At 40.3% G+C, this 17134-nt stretch overlaps 1 protein-coding gene across 1 annotated transcript; it reads right to left on the bottom strand.

The window, feature by feature from the left end:
• Positions 1–2751: 2751 nt before the first annotated feature.
• Positions 2752–17032, bottom strand: npc1 (Niemann-Pick disease, type C1). Its single transcript, XM_071491166.1, has 25 exons — positions 16861–17032; positions 14589–14717; positions 14356–14462; positions 13834–13979; positions 13366–13533; positions 12962–13211; positions 12725–12807; positions 12213–12583; positions 11813–12039; positions 11369–11469; positions 10679–10781; positions 10382–10571; positions 9980–10162; positions 9593–9707; positions 9271–9398; positions 8790–8924; positions 8559–8648; positions 8083–8273; positions 7799–7914; positions 7266–7395; positions 6909–7094; positions 6092–6323; positions 5296–5409; positions 4827–4989; positions 2752–4730 (listed from the first exon to the last, which is right to left on the bottom strand). Exons 1-25 carry the CDS (start codon positions 16936–16938, stop codon positions 4648–4650), a joined length of 3819 nt encoding a protein of 1272 aa, XP_071347267.1. The 5' UTR covers positions 16939–17032; the 3' UTR covers positions 2752–4647.
• Between the last annotated feature and the right edge of the window lie 102 nt (positions 17033–17134).

Here is a 17134-nt window from a genome sequence, read left to right on the forward strand (position 1 = left end):
GACAAACCTTTCACAATAATTGCAGGCATCTCAATAAAACACCCCTCTGGCTTGCGGATGCCTAACTCATTTTTTCAAACTGTCAGGTCCGATCGTTTCAGTACATTGACTCGGGTGCGACTGCAGAAGCTCTGACTGGAAATGAATTGCACCTGTTGCTCTGATGCAATCTGAGAGGTCTGTTTCTCATCGAGTGGGAACTCTCCTGCCTGACACATATCCAACGTAAACAAGGCCCACAGTCACGCCAGTCTCGTGCTGCCATCAAAACAAACAGGCCCGGCCCGAGCGTGGACACACGGCATACGTGGCTTAGTCCCCTCCATTGACGGCCTAATTCCCCCCTCGCCGCCTCATAAAGGGGTCTATTGACAGCCCTTCCTGAGCCCTGCTCACACATAAGTGACCCTCATTGTGAAAATATGTGTACCATCGTTTGGGGCAAGCTGCGGTCTATTGCCCTTCCCTTTAAAATAACATTTGGCTGAAACAGCATTTTACCCCTTTCCTGTCATGATACTATGACTCAGGGCTTTTCCACCATTTACAGTAGTTTGTAAACATGGAGGTGTAGACACTGAACCTTGTGGCATATTAACAGCTCAAAATAACTGTGTGGGAACCCATTTGATTTCCTCAGTCTTGAGTTTTGCTCAGTAGCAGGACATCACAAGTTTGACTACACATTTTTGTTATTTACGCAAAGTGCAAACAGGTTTCTGATGCGAACAAGTGCATCTATCCAAATCCACCAGCCTCTTTTCTTCAGTAACTGTAAGGTGCTATTTTTTTCCTATCCAAAACTGGTCTGTGGTCAGGAGGGGAAGGCACTGCGGGTGGACCTGAAAATCTGATCCTCTCTTCATGTTGAACAAGGCTACCTAATCCCTTTTGTTCCACCCCAAGAGTCTATTTCAGAGACAACTGAACCCACTGTAACAGAAAACCAGTGACGCAAAGCGGGACATTAAATGCTTTACACTTATTTATTGATGGATCTTTAAAAAAAAAAACACAACACGCAGATCAACTTTTTAAAGGCTAGAAGGCAGACGGATAGGACTTGGTCTGAACACAGGACATTATATTCTTAGGAAAATTAGTTTTAGAAGCAGATGTGATGCACACAACATTTGATAGTAGACCAGTATTAGGAAACATGGCTGTTTCTTGCACTCATAAATATAATGTAATAAATACTATTAGACTGTTCTGAGTAGTTTGGGTTAAGGTGTTCTCTCACTAGACAAAGTCACTGTTTTTATATGTCTCCATGTAATTACTGTACCTGAATTAAACAGTTAGTAATAGTTGTGTTGAAATCACACTAAGGTAAGTAACTCAACACACATTACCATGAGATTTAACATGACTGTTGTAATTGGAGCTCCTGAGCTGTATTAGTTAACAGATTATTGAGAGATTATAATCTAGATTAGTCCTGTTATCTAAGAAAAAAAAAAAGAAATTCTAGGGATTGATAATCCAGGTTACCATCGTTCAAACAGCAAACATTCAGTGGGCAGGAGATGAAAAAAAAAAAACACTTCTTTCATAATATTGTCCTAGGTGACTTTGTCTGCAGGGGATTACACAATATAGTGTACCTTTTTTACATAAATGAAATCTACTGTGAATGAATTCGCTATGAAGAAAGCTAACGGTCACATGATGAAAGAATCTGAGGCTAAACTGTTTTTGTATGCTCATTTAATTATATATTTTAGGAATTACTGCCGAGCAAAATCTGCCTAATATTTAAAGAAGCATAGAAGGGCATTGTAATCCAAATAGGCAGAGCCATTCATGTGTCTGTTCTGCTGTAATTGGTTTTTAGCCAAAAATGTGGGATTCATTTTATTCCATTTACATTTGTCAGCAAAGACAATTTAGTTTCTTTTTCTGCTTCTGTTTTCCCAAGATGTTTCTCACACCCTATTGAACGACAACACCCTTTTTGTACAGTATGTGACTGTCATAATAAAAGATGAGGGCAGGTCAGAGTTTAGTGAGAGGCGAGCCTTGTACATCTTACATAATAGTGCTCTCACAACCTGTATATATTCTCCCCTGCAGACAGCACAGCAGACCTGCAGAGGAAATTAATATTTTAATCTCTCAGCCAGATTCAAAGAACAGTCCCCGCTCTCACAGGGCAGCGGATAAATAAGTCATGAGCTGGAGGTTTGTGTGGCAACAGGGCTGGACAGACATTCACAACAACACACGCTGGGAGGAAGTGCAAGGCTGTGGGTTTGGCAGTGACTTTCGAATGGGATGTGGGTGACTGATGGCCTCTAAAGTTTTAGAATAAATAAACAAAACCTGCCGATTTAGATGCTGAGCAACCAGTTCAATTTCGCTCTGTTGACTCTGCGTTTGAGATAGTGGCACCCGGCACATATTTAATTCACTGACAAGGTAAAAACATTGCAAGGCTGCTTCTCCTCAAGACATGAAAATTAGGTCACTCCCACTACTTTACTGAGAGTGTGATGCAGACAGACATGAATGGATGACGCCACACTGTGGTCAGTCCGAACAGTCTCAGCAAACCGTTACAAGCTGGACAGTAGCAGACGCTACAGTTGTATTCTTTTTAGAGGAATTAAATTACTGCACTAAAAAGTCTTCATCACACGGGAGCTGAAAAGCAAGATTTGACTTGGAGGAAATGTGGCTTCTTATGTTCAACTTATACCTTAAAGTCCTACATAATGTTAAATAAATCAAAAACACTAGGACAGGACATACGTTTGGGGACAAGAAATAAATTCATTGATGTGAATACAATGTAAAATTGTTAAAAACCAAAAACCAGTGCTTGGTTCAGTGTCAGAGATTATTTGTCCATGTCAATGCACAGCACTGTTAACAAGCACAATTCTTCCTTATTCATGTTACAACTTCTTCAGTTGGTTGCTCAAACATGTTTCCACATACAGGTTCTTTTCTCTCACAGTTCTTTCTTACATTCCAAAAAACATTACTGCATCATGGTGGTGAAAAAAAAACAGTGCCAGAAAAATTAAAAACAAGGAATGGTACTGTCCCTTTAAGTTCCCAAGCAGATGTTAACGTCCTCTTCCTCTTCCAGTAATGTCTCAACCCTGTTCAAATTGAATTAGTGAGAGCACACCATCCTCATTAAGGAGCACTGACTGAGCAGCTCCACTAGTCAATACCTCAGACATTTAGGGACAGGATACAAGTTTTTTTTTTGTTTTGTTTTTTTTAATTGGCCACATAAAGTTGTTTTTTTCCCTTGAAAGCCAATTAACTCCTTTGAGGAACTTACTTAAAAGGACAGCAATGAAAGGTAACATAATGTTAATAGTTAACAAAAATAAAAAATAATAACTTAACGTGTAGGAATGATCAAGTCAGGATTGTACCATTATCAAGTCAGTCTACAGGATATCTGTATATCGCACTCGAAATGACTACAGAATAAATCTGAATTAGTCATGTGTATGTTATTTACAGTTAAATGTAAAGCTTTGTCTCTTGGCACAACAAAAAGTTTTGTTCAGTAACTGCAAAGTGTCTCATTCACACTTCAATGTAAAACCATTATTAGCATTACAGTACCCTTTAAAACTGGCATTAACATGTATCTTGACTGATACCACACTCACTGCTGAAGATGAACTAACAATCTAGTCCTGCAAACACCTCAAAAGGACACTTGCGTTACATTAACTAACTCTAAAATGAAATGTGGGGCAGGATAACCTCCATAGCTACCAATGTAGCAATAAAAGACATGGCAGGATGAGGTTGGCTCTGTAGTCCAGTAAACTGAATTTGAAATGAAACAATGGCTGTGTGAGGTTTCAGCTTTCATTTTTTTTTTTTACCTCTGCTCCTTTGGGCGAAAGTGGCCATGATCCCTGCACTGCACTCCCAACACAGATGTGAACAAAGGCAGTGAAAGCCAAAGACACTGTTTCAATCCAAATAATAATCCATATAACATGTACTATTGCTAGGCAAAAATGCTACAACTAGCTGGCCTGTGTCATTATACAGTATGTAGTTATAGCCTCTGAACATGATTCATGTTAATGCCAGGTATAATTGGGGGCCTCTGATATCCGTTAGCTCCAGTGTGGGCTGTGTTCCAGTTATTAAATGGTTCATATCAAAATGTTCTACAAATGTCACACATAAGTAAATGTTTGCAAAAAAAAAAGTCAGCTCTATTTTACATAGTTTTTTTCCTTGTATATATTCTAAAAATACGAAAAAACTGACCGTTTTTACCCTTTTGGATTTTCCCAAATCAAAATATATCATAGCATATAGATCTGACTGAGGATTTGTCTGTAAGCTGATGTTGGGGCTGGTGTCTCTCCTACTTCCACACTGTCAAAGTGATGTTGTTCCATATGTCGCTCATGTTTGTCCTGTAGTGTGAAGAGGGATGATGGGGGGGGTCCAAAGTCTTCTTCAGAAATCAGTATGAATGCAGCTGAGTAAAGGCCTCTGGCACTCCGATTCCAAGTTACTCCTGAGTTAAATCCGTGCATAGTAGTGGCAACGACAATGAGTGTGTCAGTAATCACAGAAACTGCTTGCGCTCATACCCACACAGTCCATCCCAGACAAACAGTTAGTTCATTGTTCATTGTCTCAAACAGCCTGCTAGTAGTTGAGGAGGCGCTCCCTTTCTGTACCAGCGTAGCGCTGATTAGCAGCAAACACCTTTGCTTTGTTCACTGAAGGACCTGTGAAAGGAGTCAGAGCATTTTAAATTTATTTAACAACAGCATTAAATCTTGTATGCTTTATGTCTCTCTCTTTAAATGTGGGACAGGACTGACCTATATAGCTGAGCAGTACAGGGAGGAAGATGAGGCCGTGTGTGGCCCCCAGAAGCACTATGGCCAAGTACATCCTAAAGTAGAAGACCTGGAAGATCTGCGACTTGGAAAATGCCAGTATTATGATCCCTCCAAACTTTGTTAACGTGATCCCGCTGAATACCTGCAAAAAAGGAAAGTGTCAATAAATTACTTATCATTGTGCTAATGGTGAAATTAGACTTAATTTAGATTTCAATTAGAATTTATATCAAAGAAATTTCAAAACTTGACTGTTTTTAGCTAAAGCAGATATTCAATTAAGTTTTCCTTGAAACAAAACATTGTTTCATGCTGTTGTACAAGCTTGTATATGCTGAGATGCTCATAATCAGTATGCAAACATTTTCAACCCAAACATGTCCTTATTTACTTATATTGATAAAACTTACTCTCGTCAGTTTGCTAAGAGAACTGACTAAAGACTTACAGAACTGCCCATGTGAGCCAGGGCCTCTTCAGCTCGCTTCACTCTGTTCTTCTTCACACTGATGGAAAACGCTCGCACAATGTGACTGCAGAACTCCACTGAGATACCACAACTCTGCAACGGAAGGACAGGAAACAACTCAGCACCAGAAACATGGAAATAGTGGAATGAAAGCCAACTTTTTTTTATTTATGGTTGAGATGAAAGAAAAACTATAATCGGTTCCTGTTTCTTGCTGATTATGACAACATTTTACTTGCCAACATAACTGCTGACATTTTGAGACATGGTGACATTGCTAGAGCAAAGTCCCCTAGGGCAACGGGTCAGACAGCCAGACAAAATGTAAACACATCCCCAGTTTAAAGGCACAATCTGTGCCTCAAATACTCAAAAAGTCACAGAACTGATACAATGTAACAGCCTTTCAATTAAGTAAAACAGATGTTCCTGCAAACAAGATCAGTTAGGAAATTATTTTTTTTCCCCATCTAATCTAATTACACTGACAGTGTAATGTTTGACAGTAATAATGAACTGTTCTAGTGATGCTGCCATGTTGGGAATTGGGATTGGGCAAAATGTTGTCACATCTGCGAGGAATTACAGCATAAACTGTAACAACAGGGATGAATGTTGTAAAAAGACGCTTTTTTTTTTTTTCCCCGCTTCCTTGCTTATCTTGTCAATTTAAAACAAGCCTTTATTACTTTACTTAAAACTTACTTGCAAGTTGTTTGTTATTGTGTGAATGTTTGTATGGTAAATGTTAAGTGCGTTTCATGTTGCCTCTCACCATGACCAGGTTCACCAGGGAAATTGCATTGAGGCTGATATCCCACAGCCACATGACGCCGAACATGTTGACCAGGATCATGGCAATAGTAAGGCTGACAAGCACAGCTGACCACAGCTCGAATCCCAACAGCACTGTCGACACCACAAATATGGCTGCCAGTGATACGCTTAGGTTCAGAGCCGTGTCATACGCAATGGTGAGGTACTGCTCGTAAAACACGTAGAAGACGCTGTCAAGGACGGAAAATATGAATTAGTGAACGGTCATTAAGAAAATTGCCAACAGTTCAAATGAACAGAACAGGATGTGACTAGTCTATACTATCTAAACGGATCAATTTTCTTTTACTATTAGTAGAAATACACAATCAGAGTCTTGTTTAATTTCAGTGGAGACTTAGGAGTCAACTTATTTTATCATTGTATGAACGCAGCAAATCTAATTTTGTGCCCGCAAACCACTTATTCATGGAACAGTGGGTTAAACCTCAGTATGTACCGCAGTGGTGGCGTGACTTTTCTGTGATATAAGATACTGAGGACAGGAAGGATAATTCAGTACTGAAGGTCAAACATCAGCTCCATTGCAATTTATAATGTTTTCTTGGCTGTGTGCTTATCTATGACCTACTTTTCCCCTCTGATTCCCTTGAACCTTGAGTTCAAAACAAGCAGAACTTCAGCTACCAGTATTTCATCTTAAAACACATACACAGAAAAGCCACAGGTAGTGGATGTAACTAAACACCTGATTACTGTCAAAAAGACAACAATGATTATTTATATAGCATATTAAGAAAAGCAACAGATTTTACCTGTAGGCGAAAACTTTGTGGTCCATGGACTGACTGATATTATCAGCCAGATTTCGGGCCATTTTCAGAGCATCTATGAAGTCTGGGGATTCCTTCAGGATGGTGTGGTAAGTCATAAAATAAGTGGCTCCCACCCCTGTGTTGTTCAGATAGAGGTCAACTGCTGTGGCGTAGGCTGCATGGCCACTGTAGGAGCATTGTGAGTGAGAGTAAAGAAGGGGCAATTTACAAACTACAACAAAACTGGTTTTCTGTAATGAGATATTTCTTTAACATATGGAAAGCAGCAGTTGAAGTGAAAACATTCAATGGCACGTCATGTGTTTTCAATAAATTTTGACAGAGCTATAAAATTACCCTTTTCCACACTTGACGTTGGGATTGTCTGACAGGAACATGGGGAGAAACCGCATGAAGTCTTCTCCTTCAGGCCTCTGCTTTCCAGAGGGAGTCATGGGCCGACAGTGGACACAAGAGGGGTTTACCACTGGAAAACAACATCAGGAGTAAATTCATCCATTCAACCGATAGGTATTTAAGAAGTATGCAAATTAGCTCTGAGACAAAGCCATGAATGGAAAACAAATGGATAAACAAATAAAATCAAAGCTGCTCTAATTCAAAATATATTAGAAAGTCTTTATTACATAAAGCATCCAACTTCTAGATGTGATATTTAGTTCTGAAAAATGTAATATATGATACTTGAACTATAATGACATTAAGTTTTGCTTTGTATTGCCTTACTTCTCCTTTTCCTTGTGCTGGAATTTGCCCAGTAATGCTGTTTGTATCACTGCATTTTGTGTATGAGAAAAAAATGTTGAACTTTTGACACCCAGATCGTGAGACAAGGGTTCAAGGTATGTTGACACTGGATTAAAATTTACCCGAGGCATTGCAGAAGGCCCCGGTGGTGTTGTAGTATCGACAGCAGGTGGACTGAGGCTTCACCCAGTCAAAGTAGTCATCCAGCCAGGAGGATGGTGTGAAGGCAATGGTTGTGCTGAAAAGTGAAAATTGAAGCGATTATAGAATCACAGGTTAGAGAGCACAAACTTTAGTCCATTAATGAAGTTTGTCTTCATGTAGCTATTTTTTTAATATTCAGTACTGATTATGTCCTGTGCAATTAAACCATCCACGATCTAACTTGTTTATAGCTCAGACTTACTAGTTGCTGATGAGTGAGGCTGCGTAGACCTGCTGGACCAGGGAGTCGTTGTTGCAGCCCACTCCTCCACATACAAAATTTTGGCCCTCCGGGCTGCTGTAGTTGAGACCGTCCTCTACCACAAAGTACACTGGGGCTCCAGTGTGGAGATACTTGTTCAAGTTCTTAAAGTAGTCCAGCACATATGAGTCCTGGTTGGAGAGACAATCCAATTTGATGATGTCATACATAAGAAGACTGTTGCAAAAATGTAATCTTATGATAGTTTAAATAATCACACCACATGATATGCAATTATTTAATCTTCCTGGATGAAAGGAGCATCCAGGAAGATCACAGATGAATATGAATATGTTATTACAAACATTAAAATATAACCATTCTACTTTTCCCACATTTGTTAAAAAGGTTCAAGTGGTGGAGCACCACTGGAAATTCATGAACACACAGATAAGATATAAACTGCAAAGACTTACATCAGGCATGGATAATTTCTGGTCCAGTCCAATCTCTACTTTGTTTACTACAGCAATACTGAAGGAGAGCACTCCAACAAACACTGCCACCTAAAGACGGACAAAACCCTTTATAATGAACAACATGATCATCATACTGAGCAACACATGAAAAAAAATACATGACAGGAAGAGTCTCTCTAGAGATGATATAGACGTGGATGACTGGCAAAGTGTAACTGAGGTACTTACTATGATCGGTCGTACCCACTCTTTGAGGATGAATGGGGCATAGACTTTCTTGAAAAAACAGAAGAGGAAGCCATCCGTCTTGGCTTCCTGACCTTCTGGCAGCTTCACACAGCAGATGATGTCGAGCCGATTCCCCTTTTAAACAGAACAGGAAATGCGACATTTGAGATTTAGTCTGTAACAAATCTGAAGATTGAATGATTAAGAATATGTCCTCAGCCATGTGCCCCTGAGGCCCAAGACCAGGCTTTAACTGCAAACAATCACTGAACTGACAATGCTCTGAAAACAATCAACCTGTAAATAGATCTAATCAGTTAAATTAGCAAGGATCAAAACTTAGTCACTTTCTGTGTATGACATTAAACTGGGGCTAGTAAATCTGTAGGAAAGCCTTTTCACATAAATGTCACAGCCCCTGACAATCTATAACCCCGCCAGCACCATCATGAATGTCATCACAGTTTTCCCTCAGACTCACCTCCTGTCTTCTGGCGTCCAAGCCGAGCAAGCTGACAAAGCAACTGATCTGCAACAGGAAATCAATAAAAACAGCCAAGCCAGCAAACAGAGAGAATGTTCTCACTGCGGGCATGTTGGACAAGGCTCCTGTAGACGGAAAAAGTCAACAGTTTTATCAGCATGTGACTGGCCAGCAAACTATGGCACCTTTTGAGGCAACTGTATAAATCCTGTCCACAAAAACTGTTTTTTCCATTTAAGGTGAAGCGTAGTCATTAAGAATCCAGTGTCCATCCCTGTGTACATGTAATGGAGTGCATTTTATAGATGACTGATTTTACCCAGGAAGAAGGCGACCGTCTCAGAAAATGAGGAGAGGAACATGCTAGGGGCAACGTCTCCAAGAATACGACCAATCTGCTGGTGAAGTTCCTCCTGTGGCATCCGCTCATCCCTCTGTTCAGAAATTAAAATAGAAATCACTTTTAGTTGATTTAACAAATTATTGGCAGCAGAGAAACGGGTAATCTTGTTTCTTTAATCTGTTTTTTTTAAGAGGCTGACAGCTGACATAACTATGAAAAGCAACAAAAAGTCATGCTTCAACTGAATAAATTATAAACACTGATAATTAAAATGCACATAAGCGTTAAACCATTAAACCACAAGACAAATAAATGGGTGATTATATATATATTTTTTTTAAAGACTGGGAGAATAGAGGTTACCTGGTATGTTTGCACTATAATGAAGATGTTGTCCACTCCAACAGCCAGCACCAGGAAGGGAATGACCTCAATTACAATGAGCGTGAGAGGGATACCAGCATAGCTGAAGATCCCCAGTGACGCAGCCACAGAGCTGAGCACAATCAGGATACCCGCTATACCCAGAGAAATCTTAGAGTCCACCTGTGCGGGCCAAAAAGATAGAGGATGAGTCATGTTCTTTCCTTGAGCGCAGGAAGTTGTCCAGCGAGTTGCACTAGTTTTGTTGAACCAAGGCTCTTGCATCACAGGCAGGAAAGAAGAGTGACACTGCATGAGTAGAACTATCTTAGGAATGGATTATGGTGACATACACATCAAACGAAAGCGATTACGACACTGAATTTTGGCTTCGTCTCTTACCATCACTCTCCTGAAGCTGTGGATGTGACCCAGGGCCAGGGAGATGTAGATGAACATAATGGCATAGCTGAGTACTATGGTGCTGATGTCGCTGTTGCTCTCTCTGTCAATTTCATCCTCAACACTCCTCTCTGCACTAAATGCTATAGTCAGGTTGGGGTTTTTGAAGGTCTTCATGAACTCGATGAATCTGAAAGGCGCACATACACAATAAGTACACGCACAGCAAACGCCATTAACAGCGAACTTTTGCTACAGCGATGGAAAAGTAATTTCAGAAATGGATTGATGTCTCACTTTTTCTCCCATGCCAGAGCTTTTTCCAGTCGGACTGTGTCGTTCAGGTAGTTGTTGAGTGGAAAGGTGATCACTAGAGCGGTGGCATTGTTATAGTTGGTGCCTGTAGTGTGGAACATAAGACAGATGCATTAATTGTATAAGTGAGGCCATCACTTGCACGATCCTCACTGATCAACTATATTGATAAAGATGCTTAAACTGGATGTCACAGCTGAGACACTAACAGTCAGATAATAAATTAATTAATTCCCCTGAAAAACAGATGGTTGTGACTGGTTATGCTTGATGATTGGATATGTTGTTTGTTATTGCTATCAGCTCTCATGATAATCAGAGGAAGAAGTGGATATTCCTTTATTCATATTATCATGTCAAAGAGTACAACTGTAATCTGACTGCTGCACAGACTATGTAGGGCAAATGAATAACCTCATCGCTACCTGCATCAACACTGCACAATTAGCAAAGAGCACAATGTCAGGTGTTACTGACAAAGCTTTACATTAAGACTGCCACGTACAGTACATTAATGCAAAAGAAGTTCAGTGACCAGAGGACCATAGATATTTTTTTTCTTAATACAATAAAAGAATCGACAGCAAGTGACAGATTATTTCAGTGTAGTAAATGAAGAGCTACAACTATTTTCTATTTCTCTGTCCATCAACAAGTGTTACTCCAGCTCACCATCATAGCCCCCAAGGGCCAGCCACGGGAAGACGGGACCCCCAAACGTGCCTAAACAAGGGTCATGGAGGAGAGTGGTGTCGTTGAGGGATGCTGGTGCACTGCAGGACAAAAGATGAGCAAAGTTAAAAGCTGGAACAATCATAATCATAAAAAACCAAGAGGCAGCTCATTACAACAAATGAGGAAGTATTACTGTGCTATTTTAAGAAGACACCATCCCCCACAACAATTCTTGCCTACATCTGTAAGCAAATTGATTCTTGTGAGCTGCAGGTGTTGATTTCGACACGGATGTGTTTTCTAGAGATTTTCTGCAACAGATATGTGCTTGTGATTAAGACTAGTGAAAGCCCTATTTTAAAACCACAAGTGCCAGCATCCTGGTATGTGTTTGAACAAGGAAAAGAAACTGACGGAAAAAAAAAAAAAAAAAAAAATCACCTGACACAGTAGAGGAAGTGGCTGTGATAGTCAGCATAGACAAAGAAGTCGTCTCCTATGCTGTGGTCCAACACAGAGTGGCTGTTCTGGAAGTAGTTGAGGACACTCAAGATGGTACAGTTGTTATTGTACGGGGCCAGCGGAGCCAAGCAGATGTCTTTCAGGGTGACATTTTGACCTTCGTATGTGGCCACGAGAGCTTCGATGTCAAGCTGCAAATCCAGCACCTGGTGGTTTATCATTAGAAAAAAAAATGAAAGTAGAAAAGGGAAGAGAACCCATAAAGCATGGTTTCAGAAAAACAGCTGCTCTTATCTGACAACAGTAGCAATACTTCTTTATACAACACACAGTGATGACAGCGAACCGAAACTCTTAATCATCTTCCAAACTGACCCACCTGGTGCAGGATGTCTTTATCCAGTATGGCTCCAAATGGGACATCTGATCCGCCAAAGTATGGGGAGTAGATGAAAGTGTCAGTGAGAGGAGTGGTTATAATGAGCTGTACAGTTCTAAAGAAGGGTCCAAAGTGGCTGTCAAAATAGTCCTTCTCTTGACGGGCCTGGCTAGTGGGAGATGACCACAGCTCAACGGGGTCAGTGGTGATGCGCATATAGACCAGTCCCCCAGAGGAGGCTACCACAAGTATCAGGCTGCCCAGTATGACCAGAGAGGGATGCCGCACACAGAAGGAACCCCAGGAACTGAAGAGGGTCCGCAGCGCGTTCTCGAACCGTTCGCCAATGGTTTCACAGCATGATGCATTTACTAAGAAGAGAAAAAGACTAGGAGTTAGTTTCGATCATGCAGCAAGGACAGAACAATATAATTACCTGTATTACACCTAAAAAGTAAGTTAATTATTTGTCAAACAGATTAGAGAAAGAAGAAAAGTAATCATTATTCTACCTTGGTCAGGATTATCATTGTTAAGAGACAGTGGGTTATTACTGTCCAGTATGGGGCCATATTCAGACATGATTGTCCTTTTCCTGTAAACACAAACAACCACACCAACCAATTAGATATTAACTTTAAATGCCAGCAACAGAACCATAATATTATTGTCACAATGGCTGAGTAGCTGCATGTACAATGTATAATATGGGTCCCAGCAGAACATGGCACAAGCATAAAGTCCTTTACCTGTAACACCACGTTACCAGCACAACTCCAAAAAAGATAAGCAGGAAGGCCATGTAAGATATCCACATGATGACAGTCATGGCATCGACACCAAAGATTGTCCAGGGTGGGGGGAGAGGGGGAGGTACAGGTTTGGGCCCACAGGCATTTGTGCAGTCCTGACAGGAACAAGGACCTGAACCGTCCTCCAAGCCCTCGGTGCATGCATATGTCTTGTTGTTCATGGGAGTGTAATCAGACACCGGGACATCTGGAGTAAAGAAACAACATAACACAGCACGATGGATTAGCCAACCAAAGACAAACGGATGCAAGAAGGGTATTAGGCAGTAAAAATGCTGAACAAACTATTTTCTGCAGGAGGATGATCACCAAACAAGAAAAATTACAACAGAAAGAGTTACCTGAGAATATTGGGATGATAGGGAAGGGAGTCTGTCCATTGTTAATATCGAACATGTATTGGATCCAATTAGTAGCATTGCACTCCTTTGCATCCTTGCCACACAGCAGTGATAAGGCCTTCACATTGCTTGATGGTGCCTGGACATCCTTACAGGCATTGTACATGGCTGAAAAAGTCCAATGTAATTATATTAGGGCACAACTCGTGATTTTCACGAAGTTAAGTTACACATTCCCCTTTTTTGACAGAAAATGTAACAGTTATGGCTGCAAGTTACCCACAGAATTACGCAACTTAGAGCATGACTTCATGTTTAAGTAGGGTCAGAAAGGTTTAATCAGCAGATTTGACATACAAGCCGAATGTGGTCTTTTGAACTTAGCACATTTTTTCTAGTCAAACAAGCCACAAAAAATGAATGTGAAGCTGTTTTTGTATCTTAATCCACGTCTGGATGTGAGCTCACCATTAGCAAATGTTTGTCCAATATAGTACTGCACTTCTACTACACTGGACGCATTGACCTTGGTGGCATTCATGAACTGACTCTGGTGGGGGCTGCATGTCAGCTCACAGAAGAGGTTCATCAGATTGAAGAAACAGGCGGGACACCTGCACACAGATGTAGTGAGTGTCAGAATCAATGCATAACTTACAGATAATAAAACAAGTTCAACTTTATTGAATGTAAAACAGCTGCAAACAAGATAGTAATAAATGTGGAGAAGTAAAAAAATAAAATCTACAAAGATAAGAAAACACGTTGACCTCTGCAAATCATGGCAATTTCGCCTGAGAGCCAGTCTGTCTCTAACCCATTGTTTGGAACATGCAAAGCCAGGGCTTGCATGTTAGAACAACAAAATGTATAGCAACATTTGAGCAGCACATTTACTGATAGACCACTCTGTGTTCAGAAGGGGGATAGTAACGCCCTTCAAAGCATGTCATGTGCTTTATTAGCTAATGTCATAACCACAGTGCATACCTAGACAAGAACTGAAGGGGTAGCTGGAGGCTCCCTTTGAGAGTGTGCAGCTGGTCAACATCACAGCAGAGGCTTCTGTTTCCATAGTCATATCCAGGACAAAGTTCCTGCATGTAAACACAAAATAAATAACAAACATTTGTTTTACCACTGAAAAGCAGAAGTATGTTACAGAACACTGATTTGAGCATTAAACGTCAGCAAGAAAAGGTCAAAAGCATTAAGAAATGTACCGTGAGAAGCTCATAACCCTCAGAGGGCAGCGGGATGGGAGGACCAGTGTAGTTGCAGTTGTACTTTTTTCCGGGCACCTTTTCAGATTCCCCACACTCACCATACCACACACAGTGCTGGGCCTCAACCTGACAGTGAGACAAGAAATACGCAATGATCATCTGTGTAATGTGTTCACAAAGGAAATTCATTTGGCTTTTTGCATCACTATGCTGGACTGCATACAGTATATTTATTTTTTCTATAGAATCTGGTGAAACTTGTGTACCTTTTTACTTATACTTGTTTTTATCTAGTGAGGATGAGGGCAAGGTCTTGCCAACAAATCAAAAAAAGACTGCCCAGAAATACCAAGTTCCTCTAAAGGCAACAGTGGATTACATGACTTTGTTTTGGCTGCTCAAAGGGACTGAAACATTCTGATCTGAAGTTAAATCTTTACTTTGAGGTTTTATATTGGCCAGGTTAAACCTCTAGTCATGTTTCCTTTCCTGTCTTTCTAGTATCTCGTGCTTTGTAAGTCTGAAAATAAAATTTCACTTCTGCAAAAATGTTTCCTTTCAACCCAGCATTTAAAAATTATGCCCTTGTAAAGCAGACAGAGAAGGAGTTTAGTCAGTGTTATTTTGACTAAGCTCACATTTTATGTGAAAAAAGAAGGGAAGAAAAAGGAGAACTGTGGTCAAATTTCTATGGCAACATAACACGTCTACTAATGTTATTTTGTTCAATTTGAACACATTTATTTTAAATCTGATATATCTTGTACACTCCTTAAAATGCAATAACATGATATTACCATTGTTTAAAAATGTTTAACAGATTTTAAAGCCATTTATAGCTTATACCATGATCTGTCTATCACATGCTCGTTGTTGGGAGGGGTGACTTGGGGAAGTTAATTCACTTACTCTACAAACTGTTTTATGAGTAAGCCCAGTGTCACACTCTGTCGTACTTGTGCCTTGTGAGACTAAGTTAAAGACAGATAAAGACATTTAAATGTCATTATTTCCACGTTTGGACTTCTATACAGCTACAAACGAGGCCAATAATCTGAATGTACCAACGATTTGTCCAAAAGTCAACTTGCAAGACTCAGAACTAGGGGTACAAAACCTGTTTATCTAGGGTAAGAGCCAGAACCCTGCATGGATTGTTTGAAGCGGTTCATAGATATAACAGAAATCTGACCCCGACTCCTCAAAAGACACAGGAAAACACATTTCTGTTCAATTTTTCTGCTTATCCACCGTTTTCTCCGTATGATCAATATTTCTGTTCATCCCACATTCTTGTTGTTTTAACCTGGATGCTGATATCTTATCTTGGAACAGTAATGATTAATCTGATCGAGATGTGATGATTTTTAGTTTTGAAGCAGTTTCGTGCATTGCAGTGGACTGACCTAATTACCTCATGAATATAGTTGCAAACAATGCAGTAAAACGAGTCAAGAGGCGACCGATGACAAGTGAGTGACTATCTTCATCTGATTTAATCAAATCGAAAAAACATTAGACCTTTATGTCCTAATTTCTATCATCGATATCATAAAAGGTACACCTCAATGACTGAGTTGTCTTTTCTCTTTTAATGCATTTGTTTTTGAATTATTCATTATTACCATTTAAGGTCTCAATTTTATCATTTAATACAGTTGTTTAACAAAAAGCATTGACAGTCAAGCCTCCTACGTTTTGTCCCAATGAATACATTGTGTCCACTCTTGGTAAATCCAAATGAAGAGACATTTACAGCGTGATTTTTCAGCTTTAATTCAGCTAGCCATCTCCAAACCACCAGATAAATAACTTGCTAACGTTGCAGATATAGTTTTCTTTATTCCAGCTTTGTGAGCCGGGTAAACTGGATTCAAAGTTACATAACCCGGAACACATTTACATTTTAATACCTCCAAGGTGGTGTTTTCGTTTTGTCATGTCACCGGGTTTAAGTCCAGGACACAACCTGCGCCAGCACTCTGTGCAACACCAAAGCTAACATCTTGAGTTGTCCCCTCTCGGTGTTTGCTTTACGAGGCTGGTCCGGTTTTTAAAATAGCACAACTCCTTGCTATTATGTCTGAGCCACTATTAAGCCAATTACTGACTAACGCTGTCTCTACCCTGGTTACACACAGAGGGAGAGCCCTGAAATAGCTAAACAAACCTGGACCCTAGTTTCGTTAGCAGCTTCAGATAAACATCACAATAGCGACTGCAGCTGAGTCACGTTTCAGTCACGGGAGTGGCGTTAAGTTACACTTACCCATCGAAAACATCCCTCTGACAGGACGATAAGGAAGAAAAGTACGCGTAAATTGCTTCTCCCTGGTATGAGTCCCATCCCTCTTACTGAAACGACCGAAACGAAGTGACGGCGCAGGTAAAGTTTCGCATATCTTGTTGACGGTTTCTCCTTCGTCGGACTTTTTCTCTGAAACGGAAACAAGCTGTTGCCTCAGTGCTGCCGCCAAATGCTTCCGGCGACACACTACACCCAGACCTCACACTGATAATACGTTAGCCTACTGCAAATTAAA

The sequence above is a fragment of the Trachinotus anak genome, unplaced genomic scaffold (assembly GCF_046630095.1).
Source record: "Trachinotus anak isolate AG129_WGS33_773 ecotype Australia unplaced genomic scaffold, CSIRO_AGI_Tana_v1 ptg000012l, whole genome shotgun sequence".
NCBI classification, from domain to species: Eukaryota; Metazoa; Chordata; class Actinopteri; order Carangiformes; family Carangidae; genus Trachinotus; species Trachinotus anak.

Bases quoted from the DNA above. Each gene is read 5' to 3' on its own strand.
- npc1 (XM_071491166.1), bottom strand. From the start codon at position 16,938: ATGGGACTCATACCAGGGAGAAGCAATTTACGCGTACTTTTCTTCCTT. The intron at 12,584-12,724 runs GTAGAATAATGA...TTCTCTTCTTAG, and splicing joins CAATGATAATCCTGACCAAG to TAAATGCATCATGCTGTGAA. The intron at 11,470-11,812 runs GTGATTTTTTTT...TTTGTCCTGCAG, and splicing joins CACTTCCTCTACTGTGTCAG to TGCACCAGCATCCCTCAACG.